At 36.9% G+C, this 24,935-nt stretch overlaps 1 protein-coding gene across 1 annotated transcript; it reads left to right on the top strand.

Annotated features, from left to right (window-relative positions):
* The first annotated feature begins 1,391 nt into the window (after positions 1–1,391).
* smtla (somatolactin alpha) lies at positions 1,392–24,272 on the top strand. Its single transcript, XM_049483688.1, has 6 exons — positions 1,392–1,583; positions 4,494–4,613; positions 10,580–10,757; positions 12,228–12,375; positions 21,517–21,713; positions 24,112–24,272. Exons 1-6 carry the CDS (start codon positions 1,392–1,394, stop codon positions 24,270–24,272), a joined length of 996 nt encoding a protein of 331 aa, XP_049339645.1.
* The last annotated feature ends 663 nt before the right edge of the window (positions 24,273–24,935 follow it).

The raw sequence follows: 24,935 nt of genomic DNA, 5'->3' as shown, positions 1-24,935 counted from the left end.
GTGTTTATCATAATTTGTATATGATAAATACTCAAATTTGTGGGTTTCTTTGGTTGCTTGAGCCTCATCTTGTCAGCGATTCTCATAGCCCCCTGTTTTGAATGTGTCTCTGAAAAATCTCAGTTTAAAGTGTTATGTGGCCCTATCACTTCCCTCTACCCCTCCAGCCTAACATTACATTGCATTACATTACATTACATTTGGCAGATGCTTTTGTCCAAACCGACTTACAATAGTGAAGTACAAAAATAATAGAAGTTAAAGGTAAAAACATTTATAGACAGGGCCTAAAGGAGGTTGAAGAGAAATAAAGGGATATAGGAGTGAAGGAGGGGAAGAAGGAAAGAGTTAGTGTTAGAGGTGTTAGGAGAGTAAGTGCTCTTTGAAGAGCTCTGTCTTCAGGAGTTTATTAAAGATAGTGAGAGATTCTCCTGATCTGGTAGTGGAAGGTAGTTAGTTAGAGGTGTTAGGAGAGTAAGAGCTCTTTGAAGAGCTCTGTCTTCAGGAGTTTATTAAAGATAGTGAGAGATTCTCCTGATCTGGTAGTAGAAGGTAGTTAGTTAGAGGTGTTAGGAGAGTAAGTGCTCTTTGAAGAGCTCTGTCTTCAGGAGTTTATTAAAGATAGTGAGAGATTCTCCTGATCTGGTAGTGGAAGGTAGTTAGTTAGGGGTGTTAGGAGAGTAAGTGCTCTTTGAAGAGCTCTGTCTTCAGGAGTTTATTAAAGATAGTGAGAGATTCTCCTGATCTGGTAGTAGAAGGTAGTTTATTAGAGGTGTTAGGATAGTAAGTGCTCTTTGAAGAGCTCTGTCTTCAGGAGTTTATTAAAGATAGTGAGGGATTCTCCTGATCTGGTAGTGGAAGGTAGTTAGTTAGGGGTGTTAGGAGAGTAAGAGCTCTTTGAAGAGCTCTGTCTTCAGGAGTTTATTAAAGATAGTGAGAGATTCTCCTGATCTGGTAGTGGAAGGTAGTTAGTTAGAGGTGTTAGGAGAGTAAGTGCTCTTTGAAGAGCTCTGTCTTCAGGAGTTTATTAAAGATAGTGAGAGATTCTCCTGATCTGGTAGTGGAAGGTAGTTAGTTAGAGGTGTTAGGAGAGTAAGTGCTCTTTGAAGAGCTCTGTCTTCAGGAGTTTATTAAAGATAGTGAGAGATTCTCCTGATCTGGTAGTAGAAGTAGTTTTCATACGGTTTTATAAAATAAAATATAAAATACTGCACAAGAAATCTTTCACAGATTATCTATATTCTTTTAATAAACTTTCCAAGTAAATGTTGCTTTTCTACAAAAGCATTTTTTTTTTGCCTTCTTTGAAAAATACTGCAGATTTCAATTTTCTTTAGGAAACAATCCACATAAGTTTTGAGTTTTGCTTCTTGTATTCCTGTATTATTTATATGTGGTGTGTGTGTGTGTGTGTATTAGTGGTTCAGGCCTGGTTCGGGTCAGCACCTCTGCCTCTGGACTGCAGCAGTGACTCCGCCTCTCTGTCCCGCTGCTCCTCTATCTCTCAGGAGAAGCTGATGGACCGGGTCATCCAGCACGCCGAGCTCATCTCCCGCATCTCTGATGAGTGCTGCACACTGTTCGTAAGTCTGACCATCCACTCAACAAGCTGTATCATTCTGTCGTATACAAAAATATGCGTTGACATGAGGGTTGTACAAAATTCAGAATTAAATTGAATTCTGAATTTGAATTTCAATTGAGATTGTGAACAGGAAGGAAAATTGCAATTCAAATTCAAACTGCAGGAAGTAGAGTTGGAATTCTATGAAATTCAATGAAACAATAATACATAGTTAGGTGTAATAAAAGTGTAGTTAATGAAACTTTAGAGTATATATATTACATATTATTACAACATGAATATCATACAGATATTATTGTATTAACCACACATTAACATATGAAACACACCCTATAAAACACTTAATTTCCCAAAATACTTTGCTCCAAGTCTTCAAAATGGTTGTTCAATCATTAAGGATTTTTTGGGAGTGCACTCTAGTGAAAGAAACAAATTGAGGCCAGTGCTGGTTTGATTTAATTATTTATTTTAATTTTTTTTGTAATTACAGCAGTATGCAAAATGAGACTTGAATTGAATGATCATTTAATTTAATTCAATTGTGAAATTCTGAATTGTGCACAGCCCTGGTTTACATTCACTTCATAATTCAAAGACTAAAAAACATTGAAATGTGTTACTAATCTGATCAGTGTGTTTACATGAACATTACATGGTAATTAGATAATGGAAAAAAAAAATCTAGAATATCAGGCTATCAGATTTTTGAGACTCATGTGACGTATACATCACGTAAAACCCAAACTTCACACCATGTTTTTCCGTAGCACATTGAGTCGCAATATGATCATACATCAGCCAGAAGTTAAAAATGATTTATCTTTTATTAATACATTAACAATATATTAGTTGGGTCGACATCTTGCAGGTGCTGTGTTAAATGCTGCTCGCTACCCTGGTCTTTTCATGAATGCATAGTCTGAGAAATCCCATAATACTTCGGTTAAGAGTTTACATACGCTTAGAAATCAAATCACACTTTTTCTTTTGCTGTTTACTATATAATTCCATAGGTGTCCATTAATTGTTTCTGTGTCTGTATTATGAATCTACAATGTAGAGAATTTTTTTTTTAGAAAAACATTAAATGAGAATATGTGTTAAAACTTTTACTGGTAATGTACATTGTTGTTAAACACTGCTATTTTTTCTAGTATATTTGCTTTTTTTTTTTTTTAACAGTGTAAGAGTTGACTGGGCTAAATAGCAAGTGCCACGTTGGATATTAATATAATCGTATTTATTTATTTACACACCGCTCCTCATAACAACAGTAGAGTGTGAACTGTGAATATTTGTTCCTGGATAATTAAATTTTTCTCACAGTAAAAATCAATATAAAAGCTGTGTGAATTTCTTTTTTTTTTCACTTTTCTTAAAAAAAAAAAAAAAAAATCACTTGAACAGGAAATGATTTCTCCTGTGTGAGAGTGTGAATTAATGAGAGGTTAATGTTAATCAGATGGATATAGACTGCCATATGTTTCACAGCAACTGAAAGCGGTTTCTCAGACAAAGCCGCGGCAGAATATGAATTATTTAGCTGAACTCCTCCCTGGAAACGGATCCCATAGAACTTATAATCTCCTGACAAATGGCAATACTTCCATTTTCATAGGTCTAATCAGATGCAGCGAGAGGAGTTTTCTCTCCTACTTTTTTTTTACACATGGAAATAACACAGACAGGGTGATAACATACGGAGAAATAGCTGCTGTGGATTATCATAATTTATCATATGATTAGTGATGATATTGAGCAGCTGTAGAGCTGAATTTCTAACCTACATTTGGCTTCAGTATTAAATAGAAGGGCTGATAATTGCTTCTGAACTTGTAAATGTGCAGGTCAGTATTCTCTGCTGGGCAGCACAAAAGCACTTAACTGCGCTGTTAAGATATCAATGCACCAAAGTCAGAGCTCATCTGGCTCCTAAAGGAAATGACAACTGACACACTGATTGGTTTGTTTCACGTCATAGCCAAAACACACCCATGATTAATTAAGAGAATTAGTTGTGATCAGTGCTCTATAGATTGGTATATAGATTGCTCTATAGATTTTTACTTTTTAATACTCTTAAAAACATAGTTCTTCTTGTGTTCTTGTGAGGCAATGCCTACTTTGAAGTACACACAATGTTTGGACAAATGTTTGGGGCACCAACATTAAGGTTAAGAATTTGATTGTATTCCACCATAAACAAATGCACTTTCCTGGGATGTTGGATGGTCACCAGCCCCCTTCACGCCATACCCAACTCATCCCAAACTATCCCAAATGCATTGGATGGGGCGCCATCATTCCATTGGCACAAAGCTGCCTGATTCCAGTCATTAAAGGGCATAGAAGCCTACAACATTAAGCTGTGGAATTCTCTGGAATGATGGAGCTCCATTCAGTACTTTAGATGGGGATGGGATGAGTTGGGGAGTTGAGGGAATGAGGCAAGGTCAAGTCCTCCAACATCCAGATCATCCATTACTAATGCACTTATTGGTGAATTTTATTAGATCCTCATAGCAAGGCTAATCCAAAATCTTGTAGAAAGTCTTTCCAGGACAGTAGAGACAGTAACTCCAACAAAATCATCAGAATATACTCTTTTTAATACCCTCTATATCATAATTAACAAGGAATGAGCATGTATTTATAGGTTACAGTGTATATAACCACTGCCTTTACTAAAGATTAGTATTTTAAACTTTTCCGATGGTGGACAAAAGGGAATATCTAGAGTAAACAAGCACCATAGCCAAAGAAAAGTCATATTTTGCAGTATACAACATTTAAATAAAATATGTTGGAATTGTATATCAAATTACAGCATTTTATATTGGTATATTAAATGATTGTGCTGTAATATTAATATGTATTGAGGCTCTGCATTATCTGTGTTCTTCTGCAGGAGGAGATGTTTGTCCCGTACTCAGCGAGAGCTTTTAGAATCCCAGGAGGAAACTCCTGCATCACAAAGGCCTTCCCCATCCCCATCCCCAGCTCCAAGACTGAGCTCCAGCAGATATCGGTAAGCACACAGACATGAGACATGTTAACTTGGTAACTTGTGGTTTCTGAGGCTGGTTACTCTAAAAAACTTATCCTGTGCAATAAAGGTAACTCTTGGTCTTCCTTTCCTGAAGTGGTCCTGATTTGTGCCAGTTTCATCATAAAGTTTCTGGTAGTCTTTGAAACTTTCATTTTTTTTAATTAGTTGGGTAGTTCTTGCTATAATATGGGTTAGAACATTATTTAAATAGAGCTATTTACTAGAACACAGCTGTTAACTGAAAGCCATTCCCGGTGACTCTACCTACTCTACCAAGGAGTGCCAAGTTTGAAGAATATAAAATACAAAAACATATTCTGGTTTTCTTTATCATTTGGATGACTTTAGTATTAATCCACAATGCAGAACATACACACAGAATGTAAGGCTTTGTGGCTGGTACTGTATAAATACTGTATAATTTTTTTATATGTTAATTTGTAAAATGAAGCATTATTTTCATCTCAGTTTAATTTTCCGACAGTTAGCCAGCCTAAGCTGCTCCTCTATTAAAAAAAAAATCTATAAATCGACTCCAAGTGCCAATCCAAGAAGCATTTTATTTGATTTTTGATGATTTTAATTATACAGTATTTTTTTAATTATTAACACATTAAGGGACTTATAAGCAAATGATTAAAATAATATGTATTTTTATGTTTTTATATTTTGAAAAAAAGACTTATTCAACATTAACATCCAAATAACTAACTAACTAACTAACTAACTAACTAACTAACTAACTAACTAATGTATTTTTACACGATACTAAAAGAGCAAACACTGCAGTAATTAACCAGCATGGAGCCACATTTAGCAACATAGAGAATGGGCCCAAAAAAATCAACCATGACATAAACCATAAATATATGTAGCCGAGGGGGTTGCCTACACACTGATGGTAAGTTTTAGTATGCATCTCAGCTGTTCTATTCAATTTTTTTTTAGTTAATGAGGCTTAATAAAATAATTTGGGCTGTCAATGTTAAAGCGTTAATGCACGCTGTTAATTTGGAATCAGTAACATGTTACTATTTTTTTATGCAAGTTAATTAAGGCACCCAGTTTGACCCCTACTTCCGCCATAATCTGCCCCGCCCCCGCCCAACACACTAATCTGTTTTCTGGCTGAACGATTGAAGATGCGCTTTGAACTTCCAGCTCAGACCCGGTCAGAGAGCTTTATTTCTCTCTCTCTCTCTCTCTCTCTCTCTCTCTCTTTTTCTCTCTATATATTTCTCTCTCTCTCTCACACACACATACAGTTGTGGTCAAAAGTTTACATACACTTGTAAAAAAACATAATGTTATGGCTGTCTTGAGTTTTCAATAAGTTCTACAACTCTTATTTTTCTGTGATAGAGTGATCGGAACACATACATGTTTGTCACAAAAAACAGTCATAAAATTTGGTTCTTTCATAAATTTATTATGGGTCTGCTGAAAATGTCCCCAAATCTGCTGGGTCAAAAATATACATACAGCAACAAAATTTGTCAATTTTGGTGATGTAGCGAGTTGTGTCAATCAAATTAGCTTCATGTCATGGCCTCTTCACTTCTTGTAAGTGATTCTGATTGACTACAGCTGTTGACTTCTCATGAGCCCATTTAAATAGGGCTCATTTGACCCAGTGATTAGACTCAGCTACAAAAGCTACAATGGGAAAGTCAAAGGAACTCAGTGTGGATCTGAAAAAGCAAATTATTGACTTGAACAAGTCAGGGAAGTCACTTGGAGCCATTTCAAAGCAGCTACAGGTCCCAAGAGCAACTGTGCAGACAATTATACGCAAGTATAAAGTGCATGGAACAGTTGTGTCACTGCCACGATCAGGAAGAAAACGCAAGCTATCACATGCTGCCGAGAGGAGATTGGTCAGGATGGTCAAGAGTCAACCAAGAATCACCAAGAAGCAGGTCTGCAAGGATTTGGAAGCTGATGGAACACAGGTGTCAGTCTCCACAGTCAAGCGTGTTTTACATCGCCATGGACTGAGAGGCTGCCGTGCAAGAAAGAAGCCCTTGCTCCAGAAAAGGCACCTTAAGACTCGGCTGAAGTTTGCTGCTGATCACATGGACAAAGATAAAACCTTCTGGAGGAAAGTTCTCTGGTCAGACGAAACAAAAATTGAGCTGTTTGGCCACAACACCCAGCAATATGTTTGGAGGAGAAAAGGTGAGGCCTTTAATCCCAGGAACACCATGCCTACTGTCAAGCATGGTGGTGGTAGTATTATGCTCTGGGGATGTTTTGCTGCCAGTGGAACTGGTTCTTTGCAGAAAGTAAATGGGATAATGAAGAAGGAGGATTACCTCCAAATTCTGCAGGAAAACTTAAAACCATCAGCCCGAAGGTTGGGTCTTGGGCGCAGTTGGGTGTTCCAACAAGACAATGACCCAAAACACACATCAAAAGTGGTAAAGGAATGGCTAAACCAGGCTAGAATTAAGGTTTTAGAATGGCCTTCCCAAAGTCCTGACTTAAACCCCATTGAGAACATGTGGACAGTGCTAAAGAAACGGGTTCATGCAAGAAAACCATCACATTTAGCTGAACTGCACCAATTCTGTCAAGTAGAGTGGTCAAACATTCGACCTGAAGCTTGCCAGGAGCTTGTGGATGGCTACCAAAAGCGCCTAGTTGCCGTGAAAATGGCCAAGGGACATGTAACCAAATACTAATGTTGCTGTATGTATATTTTTGACCCAGCAGATTTGGTGACATTTTCAGCAGACCCATAATAAATTTATGAAAGAACCAAATTTTATGACTGTTTTTTGTGACAAACATGTATGTGTTCCGATCACTCTATCACAGAAAAATAAGAGTTGTAGAACTTATTGAAAACTCAAGACAGCCATAACATTATGTTTTTTTTACAAGTGTATGTAAACTTTTGACCACAACTGTACATGCACACACAAACCAAGCTGAGACATTTACAATCCAATTGATCATGCATTCTTTATTCCAGCACCCTACGTTGATTTTATCTCCCCTCAAACGTACAAGTATATAGTATTACTATAATTGACACCACTAATATACAGTTATTGCATTTTACATTTAAATATCCACTATAAAAATCTGCGTCTGAAGAAAAACAAATGCGATTAAACACAGAATTGTGTTGTTACTAATCGGAATACATTTTTTATTTTTTTCTGTAGACTTTAGGTTCCATAACTTTATATGTTTAATTAAGAAAACAGCAAAGCCTTAGAGATAGATCACCGCACTCCTTCATAACACCTTCCTGCAAGTGGTAGAAAATAACTGGGAGAAGTGAGAATTGGTCTTTTTTTTTTTCTATTTCTAGATTACACCCACCTCCTTCAACCTGTGTGATTCAGTGTGGGTCTGAAGTAGCCTAAAGTAAAGCTCAGAACACAGAAACGCATTTCTACAACAGCGTCCAATCTCCACAGAGAACCCAGCACTCAACACAGGCCCAGCTCCCCGGCTCCCGGCTCAATCTCATTTAAACCTGCTGTACGTTTACATGATCCGGCCGAGCGCTCACAATGTTTCTACACGGCCTCTTCTCCAGGGCATGTAGATGCTTTCCTTTTTCTTTTTTTTCTGAGCGATTGCTTCTTTTACCTGGAAATAAAAAAAACAATGTATTAACACTTTTTTTTTAACCCAAATTAATCACATTACACAGTTTTGCCCCAAACTCCTGTCAAATTTAAATCATGACAAATCCCAAAATATTGTTGTGATTAAAATGTTTTTGTTTCTTTTTTCGTTTGACACCACTAATATGATAGAGTTGATGTCGACAATATAACATAGATTTTTGTATTTGTATTTAAACCCACATTATTAAAAGAAAAGGCGTGTTTATTTGTGATTAACCACATAATTGTACTGTGATTAATAAGATTCATTTTGCAATCGATTGACACCACTTACATAAATATATTTATATCTATTAAGTCTATTTTGCAAATTTTACATTGGTTCTTTTATCTAGCTTAGTATTAGGAAAAAGTGATTAACCACAGTTAATTATTTAATTTGGTTGTGATTAATATGATATTTTTTTTTTATTGACTAACATAATTATAATTTCATTTTGACAATCTGATTCTAGAATTTACACTTAAATACACTTTAATCATGGATGTCTGTTGTGAATATTGAACAAATATAAACAATACTTACTTAAAAAATACTTTAATGTCTAAGTACCATGTCAACTAATTATTAATTGCCACTAATTAACACATTATTAAACAGCAATAAGTGTTAATCCTATAGCATGTTGTAAATACTGAATTGAGAGATTAAAACGTAAAACTTTAGTAATGATTAATAATGTCAATTAGTTGAGACATTCTGTAATAATTACTGTTATTTATTTATTTTTAATTAATTGACATCACTGATATTGCTAAACATAATTCCATTTTGCCAGTCTACTAAAGATTCTTTTATTAAAGACTGTAGTCTGCATGTTTACCGTGTTAAAACAAGCTATGTGGAGCGAACAGCTAGATGATAGTGCCCTGTCGTCTCAGGGTTACTCAGTGTAGCGCTAAGTTAGCGCTAAGTGCTGCTAACTGCAGCTAAAATACTGGAAATCTAAGTTTTCAGGAGAGAAATCTGTGTAGGTAAACATCCAGCACTCGTTTGATTTTAAAAGAAAATGTTTTAAAAGATTTTTATTTATATTTTACTTTAACTGTTTTTTGAGTTCCTTAGTATTGTCGCTTTAAATGCATCCTATATTCTGGTGCACCTTATGAAAAAAAAATAGACCAGAAAATAGACATTTATTTACTGTGCACCTTAGAATATGGTACACCTTATAATCCATAAAATATAGTAATTATTATCATTATCATTTTTATAACTTTATTTAAAATTTTTCCCAGTTTCTTCCCAATTTTGCACAGCCAATTACCCAACCCACTCATTAGTGGGACTCCCCCTATCACTAGTAATTCCCCAACACACCAGGAGGGTGAAGACTAAAACAGCATCACAGCGCACTCGGAGGAAAGCGCAGCGACTGGGTTCTGATACATCAGCTCACAGACGCCATATACTGATTGACATCACCCTTTAGTGATGTGGGGAGAGAGCGGCATCTACCCACCCAGTGGGAGCGAGGCCAATTGTGCTCTCTCCCGCTCATAGTAGCATCGCTTTAGACAGCGCCAGGTTTAGTCATTCTTAACTAGTGTCAATAAATAATTAGTTGAGACATTACTCATATATATATATATATATATATATATATATATATATATATATATATATATATATATATATATATACTTATATAACCTTTAACAATATTAATTACTTTCATAACATAAGAACCATTAATTATGCTAACAAGTCAATAGATACAACACAGTGTATTGTATAAAACATTGCTAAAACACTGCAGCAGTGTGTTTAACACTGTCTCACTTTTGATGTTCTTGTTTATTCTGAGTGTAAATGTTCTGTTTACCATGCTCTTGCCTTTTTGTATAGATTTTTTTCTTTGTGTGGCATCCGTGCCAGGCAGGTGGGTGACCTTTCAGACTCAGAGCAAATTGCTTCTGCCACTCAAGCCGGCTTTTGATTCCGTAGAGCCAGACCTATCAGATTTCAATATTCAACATTTACTGCATTTCTAACCTTTTATTTCATCGGGACTAATGGCTCCGGCCGTCCGAGGCGGACACACTCAGCATTTCTGCAGTCTGAATTCCTGGCGTGCTTCAACACCTACTCAAAAATCATTGGACAGTCATTGAATGCCTGCTATACAAGCCCTCGAAACCGCCGAGAGACTGAATGTGACCCTGCGGTGGGCTTTCTTTAAGAACTAGCTGACTTGCTGTTGGGCATGCTATTATGGGATAGACATCAAAAAAGTGTCCAAAGGTCATTCCGTGGCTGTTGTGTTGGGCTCACCAGCTCTCTACTGCCCCCTGCAGGACAAGTGGCTGCTCCACTCTGTGCTGATGCTGGTGCAGTCCTGGATCGAGCCCATGGTTTATCTGCAGAGCACCCTGGACCGCTACGACGCTGCGCCCGAGACTCTGCTCAATCGGACCAAGTGGGTTTCGGATAAATTGATCAGCCTGGAGCAAGGAGTGGTGTTCCTGATTCGCAAGGTACCCTTCTGACACACTGTAAACCCATATTTCTAAACAATACTCAACTATTTTGAGTTAGTTGAACATTTGTGAGCACATATTATACATTCAAACTGAGATCTTTCAGTTGAACCAACTTATAATAACTGAGTTTAGTCTGTTGTCATTAACATCTTATTTTCCATTGGCTTCTGGCAAAGTCTATTTGCATACTGGGTGTGTCCAACAGTTTCTGACTAACACTCACCATCAGTGTGTAGTGATTCCCCCTGGACTACCTTAGAAATAAATCAAGTTCTCCTTTAGTAGTAATAACTGGCACGCTCCACATCATCCATTGTAAAAGCCTTTTTTGGGAAAAGTGCACAAAATACTGGATCTCAGAAAGCTGCGTGAGAAAGGTATATTGGTATGGTATATTCAACAAAGGTAAGTACTTTTTAACACGTTTTAATCCACCTGTAAGTGCATTTCACACCGGAGTTCTCCTTTATTAATGCATTAATGAGGTCAGGATGTTGGATTATCACCATCCAATCCTATCCCCAACTCCCAATTTCATCCCATCATTCCAGAGAACACAGTTCCACTGCTCCACAGCTCAATGCTGTAGGTTTATATGGCTCTATTTAGTCCACAGCTGGCATTGGGCATGGCACTAATACACTGTAAACCCAGACATTTTTTGAACTTAAATAAATGAAGTCTATTTTACATAAAATTGGAGATTTCTAAACATTACTCAACTATTTTGAGTTAGTTGAACATTTGTGGGCACATATATACACTTAAACTGAGATCTTTGAGTTGAATCAACTTATGATAACTGAGTTTAGTCTGTTGCCAATGGCAGCCTCTTTTCCATTGGCTTCTGTCACAATCGATTTGCATACTGGGTGTGTCCAACAGTTTCTGACTAACACTCACCATCAGTGTGTAGTGAGTCACCCGGGGCTACATTAGGTAAACTTGTAGATCACATATTATGATTAAATGCTTGGCCTCTGTGTTGTTGGTTGTAGAAGAAGCATGATTTACTGAGCTGCAGTAACTCTGTGTTCTTGCTGTGCTCTCAGTACTTTTAATTCTTTACTGTTCTCTTTCATCTACTTTTCTATGAGTATTTAAAAAAGAGTTTAATAAAAACAGAAAGAAGACTAAATACAAGTTCAGGAAAATATTAATTTTAAATTTATATGTATATGTATTTGTTAAGTTTACTGTACTTAAAAATTATATTACATGAACTTAAAATTTATTAGGTAATGGGTTACAACAAAAGTTTTGAGTTTAGTCAACTTATCGGGTTTTACAGTGTAAGTTAACGCCCTTTATCCGATTCAGAGTCTTATTTTATTGGCTGTTCTACTCTACAGGGACTAAACAAGCTGTGTATGTGTGTGTATTTGCCCATCTGTGTCAGCAATTGGTGCAACAGATAGTGTCAGCCTTTGCTAATCATCTCAACTCATGTTCTTTGATCTCCAAATGCTGGAGGAAGGAAAGCTGAGTCCCGTGTCAGTGCATGAACCCGGGGTAGTGCAGGACGGGAGTGCCTGTCTGTCAGTGTCGCCAGACAGACAGGCTCAGCTGCGGCCTCTACTGAACGGGCTCAGCCTTGAAGAGTCTGTCTGGTAGTCTTTAGCAGATTTAGAGATAGAATTTATAGAAATAGAGATAATATATTCTCAATTTTTCTTGGATGATATGTTATTAGCTCTACTGGCCTCTTTATTAGAAATCCCTACATTTATTAGAAGTACATTTTCCATACTATTCCATTTTCTTTCAGACTTTTGGTTGTACACACAAATATATTCATCATTAAAAAATAGCTGCCCTCAGAAGGAGTTAAATGATTGGATCAGCAAGTTACAGTGGTGTAAAAAAGTATTTGCTCCTTACAGATTTCTTTTGTCTTTGCATTTTTGTCATACCCATTTTTTTCAGATGCTCAAAAAAAAATTGTTATATAAAATATAAAAATATTTCATTTATTGTATAAAAAAACAACTATCCAAATCAATTTGTAAAAAAGTGTGAAAAAGTGTTTGCCCCTCCCATAAATTACATGTGATTAATCACATTTTTTGGAAAGCTGAGTTCAGGCTTGATTACTGCCAGACCTGTAAAATCAATAAATCACTTAAATAGAATCTGTCTGAATCAGCTAAAAGATCTCAAAAAGCAACACTTTTTGCCATAATCTGAAAAAAAAAAAAATGTAAAAACAGATGAGAAAACAAAGTCAATGATCATCTGTCAGTCTGGAAAAGGTTATAAAGTCTTTCTAAAGCTTTGGGACTCAATAGAACCACAATGAGAGCTATTATTCACAAATGGAGAAAACATGAAACACTGGTGAACCTTCCCAGGAGTGGCCAGCCTACCAAAATTACTCCAAAAGGGCATGGACAACTCACCCGGGAGGTCACAAAACAACCCAGAACAACATTTAAAGAACTGCAGGTCTCACTTGGCTCTGTTAAGGTCAGTGTTAATGATTCAATAATAAGAAAGAGGCTGTTAAAAATGGTATTCATGGGAGAGTCCCAAGGAAAAAAACACTGCCGGCTAAAAAGGATGGATCATGGATCATGATCTCCAGGACTTTGGGTAAATGGTCTTTGGACGGACGTGACAAAAGTGGAACTTTTTGGAAGGTGTTTGTTCCATTACATCTGGCTAAAACTAACAAGTAATTTCAGAAAAAGAACAACATACTGAATATAAAACACGGTGGTGGTAGTGTGATGGTCAGGGGCTGCTTTTCTGCTTCGGGGTCTGGATAACTTGCTGTAATAGATGGAAGCAGGAATTCTGGCCATCTGTTCTGTCATTATTTAAAAAGTACTTTTAAACATTTCTGAGGTTCTTTTTGTCCGATATTAAAGTTTGTTTGATAAACAGAAAAATATGATTTAAAAAAAGCAAAAAAATAAATATTTAGGGGGCAAAAACTTTTTCACATCACTGTATATTTCGATAATTGGTTGTCACCAAGGGTGTCAAAAGTATTCACATTTATTACTCAAGAAGAAGGAAATATACTGGGGTTTAAAAATACTTCTGTAGACGTTGAAGTATCAACTCAAACTTTTTACTCAAGTACAAATATAAAAGTACTGCGCTTTTAAAACTACCTAAAGTATAACAGTAAAAGTAATGTACAGGTAAAAATTATCTTCTAAACAGAAGCTTAGGCCACACCATCCTGCAACCAGGGGCTCACTTTTTTGTAATTTTCAAAAGGACAATACTTGATTGAAAATGCTGTGTGCGATGCTATTGGACGGGCTATGGCCTCACTCCACCCCTACCACAATATCTCCAGGAACTGTGTAAGAGTATTCAAGATTCAAGATGGGATAGATGATCACAGAACTCCATTAGGAACCTCTACAACGTTGCATTACACATGTGTTACACATGCATTACACACTACTTTCTGTATGAGTAGCTTAATAAATATGACCTATTTTTTTTTTTTTCAAATCATATCGCACACTTTTTTTTGCAGATGAGTATATATTACAAATATACAGTAAGTGGACAATTTGTGTAATGTGAGATTCAACAGCTGTAACAAATTAAAGCCATTCATTTTACTACATTTCCTGTATGAATTCACATTAATTACATACAGTTCCAATGTATAAAATATTTTTTCTCTTTAAAGTAGAGCAGATTATTCGTTATATTTTGTGAAGTGAACCATACGATACTGTGGACAGAATCCCAGCGGATAGCGATGAATGTTTTTTTTTTTTTTTTTTGCACTTTCACTGAATCTGCATATTTCACACTGATTTGACTCGCTCTTTGTTCTTAACTGGAGTTTGTATTCCTCGTCGGCTCGCTGACTGTTGTTCATTATTCCTCCGAGCCTCTGGTGGATTCAGACAGATCTGTTCTTTTTTATATATTTATAAATATATATCTACGTTTTTTTTTTCTTCTTGAAGTGGAGCTAGCTTCACCTCGGCATTAGTTAGATGAAAAGCTTCAGATAAAGACACATGTAACTGCAGAGACCTGGAGACAGCATGGAGCTGGCTGTGGGTAGAGCTGTGTCTGTGTGTGTGTGTGTGTGTCTCTGTGTGTGTGTTATAAGCTTATAAATTCAGACTGGAGGAAAATTATAAAAAACAAAAACAACTACTTTAGCCAAGCAGCAGTGAAATTTACATATCAGCGAGTCTAGAGGAGAATATATCTGTGTATCTTCAGCCTCAGAGGTGAGACTCTGTTCAACTGCTCGAGTTTAGATTGAACTTTATTGTCTGTCGTACTGATATTAATAAATCAACTCTCAGCACCTTCACTTCTGTATGTGCACAGTGTTTCTTTTTTGGGTTGTCATGTAATTATCTTGGTACATTCATTTTAATCCATATCAAAATCTGATATGTAACCTGATATGTACTGATAAAAAAAAAAAAAACAGTATGATCACCTCCTTGGGCCCTATTAGTGCTGCTAGTGAAAATATATATCTATGGTGGTCTCGAAATGAGGTGTGTTTAGGGGAATTCCTGGCGTATTGCTATCTTGGCAACGGAAATCACGTTGGGGCACTAAATGAAACCGATGTTTTTTTGTACCAGTAAGCATTATAAACATTAGAAACATTATCATCACCTGAATATGTGTCAAGAACTTGATGATACAAAATTGTCTGTTTTTTAAATGAAAAATGTTTAATAAAAAAAATATATATATTGTTTATTTGTACAGTGATACAGAAAACCTGTTGGCTGGTTAAATGGTACAAATGTGTAGTTTCTGCTGTTGGGAAAGACCCTGTAGTTCAGAGGGAACACATCTGATCCTATAAAGACCAATATTACACCTTTAAGGGTACAATTATGAAAAGAAAATAAAACTTTGAGTACAAGAACCTCTTATATCGTACCTCTTCGTTTTTTTTTTTTTTCATTATTATTTGTATACAGACATCAATGGTCAGATGTTCATTGCTATTTTGGCAGTGACTTGTCCGCACAGGTGCATTCCCAATACGCCTACAGACAGCAGTGCACAAACCCATAGCGTGTGCCTGTTTGCATTAACATTATTCTAAATCAACACAAAATATAGGTCACTGTCATATTACTTTTGCTAGTGCTTGCTAATTCATGAGTGTGGCAGTTCTGGTAATGCCAGAAGATGAGGAGGAGATGCTCACCTTTACCTCATCTCGTGCTTGTTTTATCTCTCGTGAATTTCTGCTGTTTACGTAAATGACCTGCTTGCGCACCTTTATAGTGTAAATGAGGTGGTAATTTTCCTCAACTAAGAAGCGTTAGACATGTCCAGGTAGCTGCTCTAAGTACTAAGAATAAAGTGTACTTTTCCCGTCGTTCTGATAGCAAAGACACACTGACACACCTTAAATCAAGTTGTGCACTGCTAAAATAGGATCCCTTTGTGTTTACACCCGTTTTCCATTTTTTCACTGTTTTTTTTTTTCTTTTTTGGGAGGCTAATATTAGTGAAAACTTTTAATATAATACATTGGAGTACAAATCTATTGTATATATATTTTTTGTATAGGCTCAGAATATGTAATATCTTGTTGGGTAAAATACTTCATAATGTGCAGTATATACAGAAATAAAATATCTAAAAATAAAATACTGATTCATAACACATTTACGCTCAGTATGAAAGCCAGAGAACGGGTGATGCAGAGGTCATCTCTCCCTCCTACACAGTGGACTTCTTTCTGCAGGTTAATTGACCACTGGAATTATCACTCCAGGGAGATAAAGCGTGGTGAACACGCCAGTTACAGACTTTAATTGCACTGTGGTACACTGGGCATTCGACCTCCAACCCACAAACATGCAGGCACTCTACACTCTGTGTCTAAAGGTGTGTGTATCACTGTTGGGAATAAGTGGTGAAATGTCATTAAAATAAAGAAAAAAGAAAAAAACATACAGAGTATTGAGTTTTTTTACTTATATCTTGTATTGCCTATATACTGCCTACTGGGGTTTGGACAAAATACCAGTTTTGCGATATATGGTATGGTTTTCACCTGTAATACATTATCGATACATTAAACATAGGAGCCCTAAACTTGCAAAGACACACCCCCAAATTGACTTACTAAGGTTACTACCTCGTTACTCATTACCGTGTTCCTCACATTATAATAAGGTACACTGGATTATGAGTTGCACATTAAAAAAACATCTATTTTCTGTTTTTCTATTTTTATACACAAGGCGCACTGGATTATAAGGCACACTTTATGTGACTCTAGTAAGGAACAAGGGTGTTGCCATGTTTTCTTTCTAAATCAGCTAAGCTATGTTAAGTAAACAAAACTGTAATTCTTAAAAAACAAAACAAAAAAAAATATTTCAGACGAGTCAGACAACACTTTTAGTGTTTTCAACTGTGTTTTATTTGTAGCTCCGCCCCCACGTTACCTTTGTGCAGGTGTTTCCTATTTAATGTCACCTTCCGTATTTTTTTATTTTTTTGTATAAAATGATGCTGATCTTTTAAAAAACTTTTTTTTGTGTGTAAAGGTGTGTAGCTGGTAGTTTTTATGTTGCACATATTCAAAACATTTTCTCATGAAAGTTCATTAAATATTTATATAATTAGGTGTTCATACTTTTCATTGCATCGCTGTAACAGTTCATGTACTGTTCTTTATTAAATTAAAGCGATGCTGGTCTTTGAAAAGTTTCCTAAACAAAACAATATCTAAAACTTAACCGCATGCCAAGTTTTAAGTTTTGCAGCAATTAGCGTTGCTTTATTATTATTTTTTTTAAGGCAATGAATGTATGGGGGTCTATGGCTCAGCTTCTGCATGATGATTGGATGATCTGGAAGGCTGATTCCCTCTTTGATTGACGGCGAAATGAGCGAATCAGTGATCTTTTGATGTAAACATCCGAGATGGAAGCTTTTAATTTTCTTTCAGTTCTGAGACATTCCTGATCCTCTTAGCGGCATTTTCTTTATTAAAAACGACTGGCGACAAATCAAGCTTCTATTTCTGGTGGTTTTATCACTCTTTCTGACTTCTATCGCAGTTTCTGTCCAGTGGGGGCTGCTCAGCCCTCCACCGTCACAAAGCACTCACAGACGGACACACTTCACACTGGCCTTGCGCCAGTGCAAGCTGCACATAATGTCAGACAGTTTTAATGTTGTGGACCGGATTTTGGTGAAGCCATTTGATAGTCTTCCTTACGAAGAAAAAAGTTAGTTAAACAGCAGAACAGATAAACTCCTCAGATTAATGTGGTGCAAAAGGTGGGAAAAAGTAACAGGTCTTTTTAGCTGTCCTGGTATGACAGAGTGAGCTGTCTGACTGGAAGTGCTGTAACAAATAAAACGTACTGTCGGCCATTCCTCTTGATGAAACTATCTCAAGGAGGGTAGAATTTACATATAAATAAACCAACACATTTTAAGATGTAGGCTGAAATTAAGCTTCCCCTCCTTGAAAGATCAGCATCCGCCGCTGCTTTGTGGATAGCAGGAAATCATTAGACCATACCCTAAAACATGGCCACCATTTTCTTCAGGAGCAGATTAACTTTAAGCACACAAACTGTTCTTGGTCTTGACAAGCGCTCAGTTATGACGACGCCCTTGAGTCCAAAACGAATAAACAAATATTATTTGGAATGGTGATTTGTTTGTGACAGGCATGGCGTTATGACCTTCATTTTGGCAGACGATCCATTAAGCATCCTTCATTGAGGAGCAATGCCACGATCATAATTCAGCTTCTCAGTCTCCGTCCTTGCTCCTCCGTCCATTTACTTTTGCAGATCGAAGGCGTTTGAAGTATAAGTGAATATTTCTCCATTGCTTACTGCTTTAACCTTCAGCTGTGGTGTTAAAGACAGCGAATATGAGCGAGGGGAATCACTCAGTCGAATGTTCAGGCTGATATAAAGAGGAGCGACTGGCAGGAACAAACGCACTGCTGGGGATTAAACAGCACAAATCTCACCACAAATCAAAAACATGGACACTGTCTATTTCAGAAAGGAACATGTTTTATTTTTTGCAATGTGTTAAAACTGTAGACAGGTATTCTTGAATAATAATGCAACGTTGTGAATCCTCATTGTGGGCATTATGGGTCTAACAATGTCCATTGTAAAGTTCAATAACTTTAAAAGTAAAGTTGCAAAGATTATCAAAAATGTTTTGATGAAACTGGCACTCATCAGGACTGTCCCATGAGGAATACCACAAGTTATCTAGATAATTAATCAGGGTTACCAGCCACAGAAACCGCTTAAAGTTAATAGAACCCCAGATAAAAACTCTAAATTTGGATGCCGCAAAAAATAAATAAATACATAATAATAATAATAATAATAATAATAATAATAATAATAATAATAATAATAATAATATAAGAAAAAGGCATGTCCAAACTTTTAACTGGTACTAAATTTTAATTATATGACTATGTCACTTTGAAGACATTTTAATGCAATTTATAAAGTGTTTCATCATAGTTTTATGTCTTTAATATTAATCTGCAATTTAGAAAACATTAAAAGTAAAGGGAAAAAAAAAAACCTGATTGAGAAGGAGCTTGTCCACTTTGTGACTGGTACTTTGAATACATACACAATGTTTATATATTCTTGGAAAGAAATATTTCAGTGACTTTTAGTGGAAGTCAGTATTAAGTTATTTTAATAGAAGTAATTCTGGAGCTTTTCCAGTGGCCCACTTATCATATATAAAGTATATGTTCACATATTGTCTTTATACTTGCATATATACTATAGATGTGATTTTGAAGGCCAGTTAGTACCCTTCACACCAGGGGGCAGTAGAACTCTGTGGTAAAACTTTCACTTGATTTTTTTTTTTTTTTAAAGTTAGAAAGTTTTGCTCTTCATTCATCTCTGAATCTCTGAGCCAGGGGGGAAGAAAAGTTTTTACCGTGTAACTATAGACGGCCTTCGAGTCTCTAAAGGCCGAAAAAATATGTAAATGGTGATGCAATGGAATGCTGAAGAGTAACTTAAGTAGACGAAAAGAGCTTTTTTTTTCAATGCTCTCCCCTAAATATTCAGGTATGAAATCCTGCCAGAGTTTAATGTTTCAGAGCAGAGAGAAGCTGAAGGTTCAGGGATATATGGAAGTATATAAAACTTCTACAATATATGATGTCCTTTCTTTTTTTCTTTTCTTTTTCTTTATGTGTTAATAATGGCCTCATTTCTAAGCATTGATTTTCTAAGTGCTGATTAAGCCTCTGATTGAATGATGGACCTAAAACAAATAATAACTTCAGAAGAGATAGTGATTAATTCATTATTATTTTTATTTTTTTTTTTTTACATTTATTTTCTTCTTAATATGCATGTATGAAACCCTGATGCTAAGAAAACTATTCCAGGTGACTCTACCTCATGAAGACACCACAACTTAAATACCAAGAGTGTGCAGATCTGTCTGAAAATGGCTTCATATTGCTGTGTTTTGGATTTTATACGTACTGCTGTCAAATTATTTACAAAACTGATCCAATCGGATTGAAAGATCGGCAACCGAAGTACACAGTAGAGAGAGCAAGGCAAAACCGGTAGTCTGAAAATGAAACAAGTAAGTAACAAAGGATAATGAATAAAGAAAACCCGTTATAGAAGAGCTAGATAACTGGGTTTAATACCTAGCGACAGACAGTGAAAACTGAGGGGTATTTATACAAAACAGACCAGGGGCACACAATCAGTAACCAGGGGAGCGGGAACACTGTAGCTTCAGGTAGAGTCAGGAAAGTCCAGATTGACAGTGTCAGGACTGACAATAATAACTATTTCAGGTGACTCTACCTCATAAAGACACTTGTGATAGGATAAATGTGATACGTAAACCCAGAAGAATCTAAAGTATAAAATATATGCTATATTTGTAACACTTTTATTAATGGAATAATTCCACATGTGCTCCTGTATAGCTTTAATATAGTCTTCAATATTACATTTACAATGTTAGAAAAATCGTAAAAAGAAAGAAAACACATATGAACGAGACGAGGTTTATGTTGGTGATGTGAAAAATAATATATCCCCATTTTAGAGTGATGCAAATATATATACGGCTCTGGAAAAAATAAAATATCACTTAGAAAATTAGTTTCTTTGACCTCTGGAAAATAATCAAGAGGAAGATGGATGATCACAAGCCATCAAATTAACAGAACTGCTTGAATTTCTGCACCAGGAGTAAAGGCATAAAATTATTCAAAAGCAGTGTGCAAGACTGGTGGAGGAGAACATGCCAGGATGCATTAAAACACTGATTAAAATGTAATTATTGATTTCTGAACTCTTAAAACTTTATGAATATGAACTTGTTTTCTTTGCATTTTTTGAGGCCTTCTGCATCTTTTTTTTGTTGTTGTTATTTCAGCCATTTCTCATTTTCAGCAAATAAATGCTCTAAATAACAATATTTTTATTTGGAATTTGGGAGGAATGTTGTTCGTAGTTTATAGAATAAAACAACAATGTTCATTTTACTCAAACTAATACCGATAAATAGCAAAATCAACGAAACAGATTCAGAAACTGAAGTGCTCTCTTATTTTGTATTTTTTGAAAAAATGATATGTTACCTTAGTGGAGGTGTCAGTATTTTTTTTTGTAAAACATCAATATATCATATATATATCATATCATATATATGAGGTAAGCGATTGTAGACAGTTCCTTTATTTCAAGCCCGTGCCCACAGTCTCCTGTTTTCCCAGTTCCTCTTATCAGGGGGCATAAATCAGCCGTGCTGTCATGGCGAGGGGAGCGTCGGCGTGTAGCGAGGCTCTTGCGGGCAGGATGTGGTGGTGGGGCTGGTGTCAGCAGTGTCAGCTTCGGCTTCCTGCGTCCTAATCATTTCAACATGGCCGGCCGGTGCCTGGGCCGGGGCTGCTCAAACCGCCACCAAGGGCCCCCTCCTGCTCGGGGTACTGAGGGAGCGGGCCCTGTAACACCAGCACTCCCTACACCCCCATCAAACCCCCCACCCCACCATACCTTCCGCTCCCTCGGACTCAAAGCCATAAATATTGAAGATGGGCTCTAAAAGGAGAAGAGAGGACAAATACCAAGAGTGTGCAGATCTGTCCTCAAAGCTAAATGTGGTGCTTAAACCCAAAGGAATCTAACCTATAAAATATAATCTGCATTTTTTAAGACTCTCAATTACAGAATAATTCCAAGTGTGCTCCTGTATAGCTTTAATATAGTCTTCAGTAATACACACCAAACAAAACTCCTTAAATTTCTTAAGTTATAAAGTTATCAAAAAGCAGCGTGTAAGACTGGTGGAGGACAACATGCTGCCAAGATGCATGAAACAAACTGTGATTAAAAAACAGGATTATTGCACCAAACACTGTATTGATCACTGAACTCTTAAAACTCTGAACTCTTATAATATTAAAGATGGGCTCTAAGTGGAGAGGAGAGGGTTGAGTTGAGTGAGGGGGTGAGGAGGAGGGGGGGTGGTTGCTGGATGATTTCACAGTCTGGCTATTATAACCCGGGGTAAAGCAGCCGAGACCACTGGGGTGTTGAGCTGGGGCCCTGGATGCTGTGTGTGTGTGTGTGTGTGTGTGTGTTGAGGGGGGTGAAAGGTAGTGGGATAAAGGAAGAACTTAGATGACGGGAAGGAAGGTACTTTACAAAGATTAGGAAGTACATTAGGTAATAGGGTGGAGGTCTAGTTGCACTAGGCTTTCCAAGCAAAGTTTGATACCATGCAAGTCAAGAACTGTCCTCATACGAATCTGTTCACTGTTCACACATATGAATGAGAAAAGGTTTATGTTGGAGATGTGAAGTATAATATACTCCCCATTTTTAGCGTTGCAGTGCAGTAGTCAAGAAATGAGATGACCACTGCTTGTACCAAGAGTTGGGTGACCTGTTGCATTAGTTGTTATATATATGTTGCAAACTATTTCATTTGTTTGAGCGCAAAGCAGCAAGACTAAGGCAATATGGTGTGTAAATAAGAGCTGGTCTTCAACCATAACTCCCAGGTTCTTACCAAACTTTGTCGGGAAGAGTGAGAGTAAGTCGATGGTTTTGGTGAAGTTGTGTTAAAGTTCAGTCTTGGATAAATGAAGTTATTTTACATATTATATAAATTTTTTTGTTTTTGTGTGATGTTTTGTCATAAATACATCACACAGTGAGAGCTATTATTCACAAATAGAGAAAACATGAAACACTGGTGAACCTTCCCGGCAGTAGCTAGCCGCTGAAATTACTTCAAAAGGGCATGGACAACTCATCCAGGAGGTCACAAAATAACCCAGAACAACATTTAAAGAACTACAGGTCTCACTAGCCTTAGTTAAGGTCAGTGTTATTGAGTCAATAATAAGAAAGGGACTGGTAGAAAATGGTATACAAAGGAAAGTTCCAAGGCAATAAAAACTGCTGACCAAAAAGAACACAACCAGCCGTCTCACTCCAGAACTTTGGGAAAATGTTTGTCCCGTTACCTCTGGCGTAAAACTAACACACAATTTCAGAAAAAGAACGTCATACTCAACGTAAAACATGGTGGTGGTAGTGTGATGGTCTGAGGCTGCTTTGCTGCTTCATTGCCTGGTAACTTGCTGTAATAGATTGAACCAGACAATCCTAAGAGATAATAAAGCTCAGGTGTACTTGGGTTCTGATTGTCTGATTGAGATTATGTGGCATGTTTTAAACAGGATGTTTATGCTTGAAAACCATCCAATGTGTCTGCATATATATATATATATATATATATATATATATATATATATATATATATATATATATATATATTTTGATAATCAGAAAAATATCAGTATGACAAGAAAGCAAAAACAAAAGAAGTCTGTAGGGGCAAATACTTTTCACATCAGCGTACATACATGTGTATGTATGTATGTATATAGGTATGTAGGTATGTATGTGTATAGTATGCAAAATAGCTATACACTGCAGACTCTAACTAAACTATTCCATTTACCATCTGAGAACTCTTCTCAGTCTCCTTGATGACACTGTTTAACTCAAAGACTTAGAAATGGATCAACCACAATCCTGATCCAATGGATCAGATCAAAACATTAATACTGTAGGTATTATCACATATTATCACAGTTTGTGAAGGAAGTTTTAGCTTCACAACAATACTTTAATACTCTAGTCAGCCTCTGTATCCCCCTTTTTCTCTTTTGTTGAGGTCTTTAGTCACACAACATGTCAATAGGTCAAGACCCAGTGCTCCCAGTTTCTCCACAACTTCTATCTGTCAAACTGCCCCATTACACACATTCTACATTTTCCGCCAAAGAGCTGTCAAAAATTTACCCCCAGCCATCAAGTGCCACCAGCAGGCTGTAGCTCCACCCCTGAAGCAGTGTGGCTGTGGAGCAGGGTATGGCGTGGACGTGGAGGAGGGAGGGCCGAGACAGAAGGGCAGGCCCAAGGCCGAGGCGCCTGATTGGGGCACCGACGCACTCGACTCCCCTGCCTAATCCACAGCATCCCTGGGGGCCGTCTGAGGCAGGTTTGGCGAACGTGTCAGAGGAGGTGAGGTCACGGGGTCAGCCGGGTCAGGCCTCCACCTAACTACTCCAATGTGTGCGGAGATGTCAGATGAAGTGAGGCTGGGTGTAACAACAGTGTAAGGTTTCAGCCGTTCTGACAGAGTGAGGAGCGAGAGAGAAATGGAGACTATTTTAGACCCAGATGGATTAATATTAATGCTGTTGATGGTAAAAAATAAAACTTTTAGTTTTTTTTTTTAAACACAGATTTTTTTTTTATTCTTAAAAATAATTATTTAACAAAAAATCAATACATAAAGTGTAATATCGTGTCCCATGACTTTTGCCATGTCCCTTGGAAGCTAAAGAACACTGCACTCAACTGAGGGGTACATGGACAATTTCAACCTGATGCTGCTGGTCACAATCATTAACACCCACTGCTGTCCACTGCAGGAGGTAATGTCTTTGTCTGTGATGTACTCCCTGTTTTTCCTGATACTCTGGATCGAGAAATCTTGACTGTCCATAAAACTAAAGGAACAGATTGAAGGATTGTCGCATCCATGTCTACCCACTATCAGAGCTCACACTCAAACTTCCACAGTTCATGATGCCTTGCCATGAGCACACTGTGTACTGTGCATTTAT

The sequence above is a fragment of the Astyanax mexicanus genome, chromosome 9, assembly GCF_023375975.1.
Source record: "Astyanax mexicanus isolate ESR-SI-001 chromosome 9, AstMex3_surface, whole genome shotgun sequence".
NCBI lineage: Eukaryota > Metazoa > Chordata > Actinopteri > Characiformes > Acestrorhamphidae > Astyanax > Astyanax mexicanus.
The sequence above is the reverse complement of the archived record's forward strand: the minus strand, read 5'-3'. Positions and strand labels throughout refer to the sequence as shown.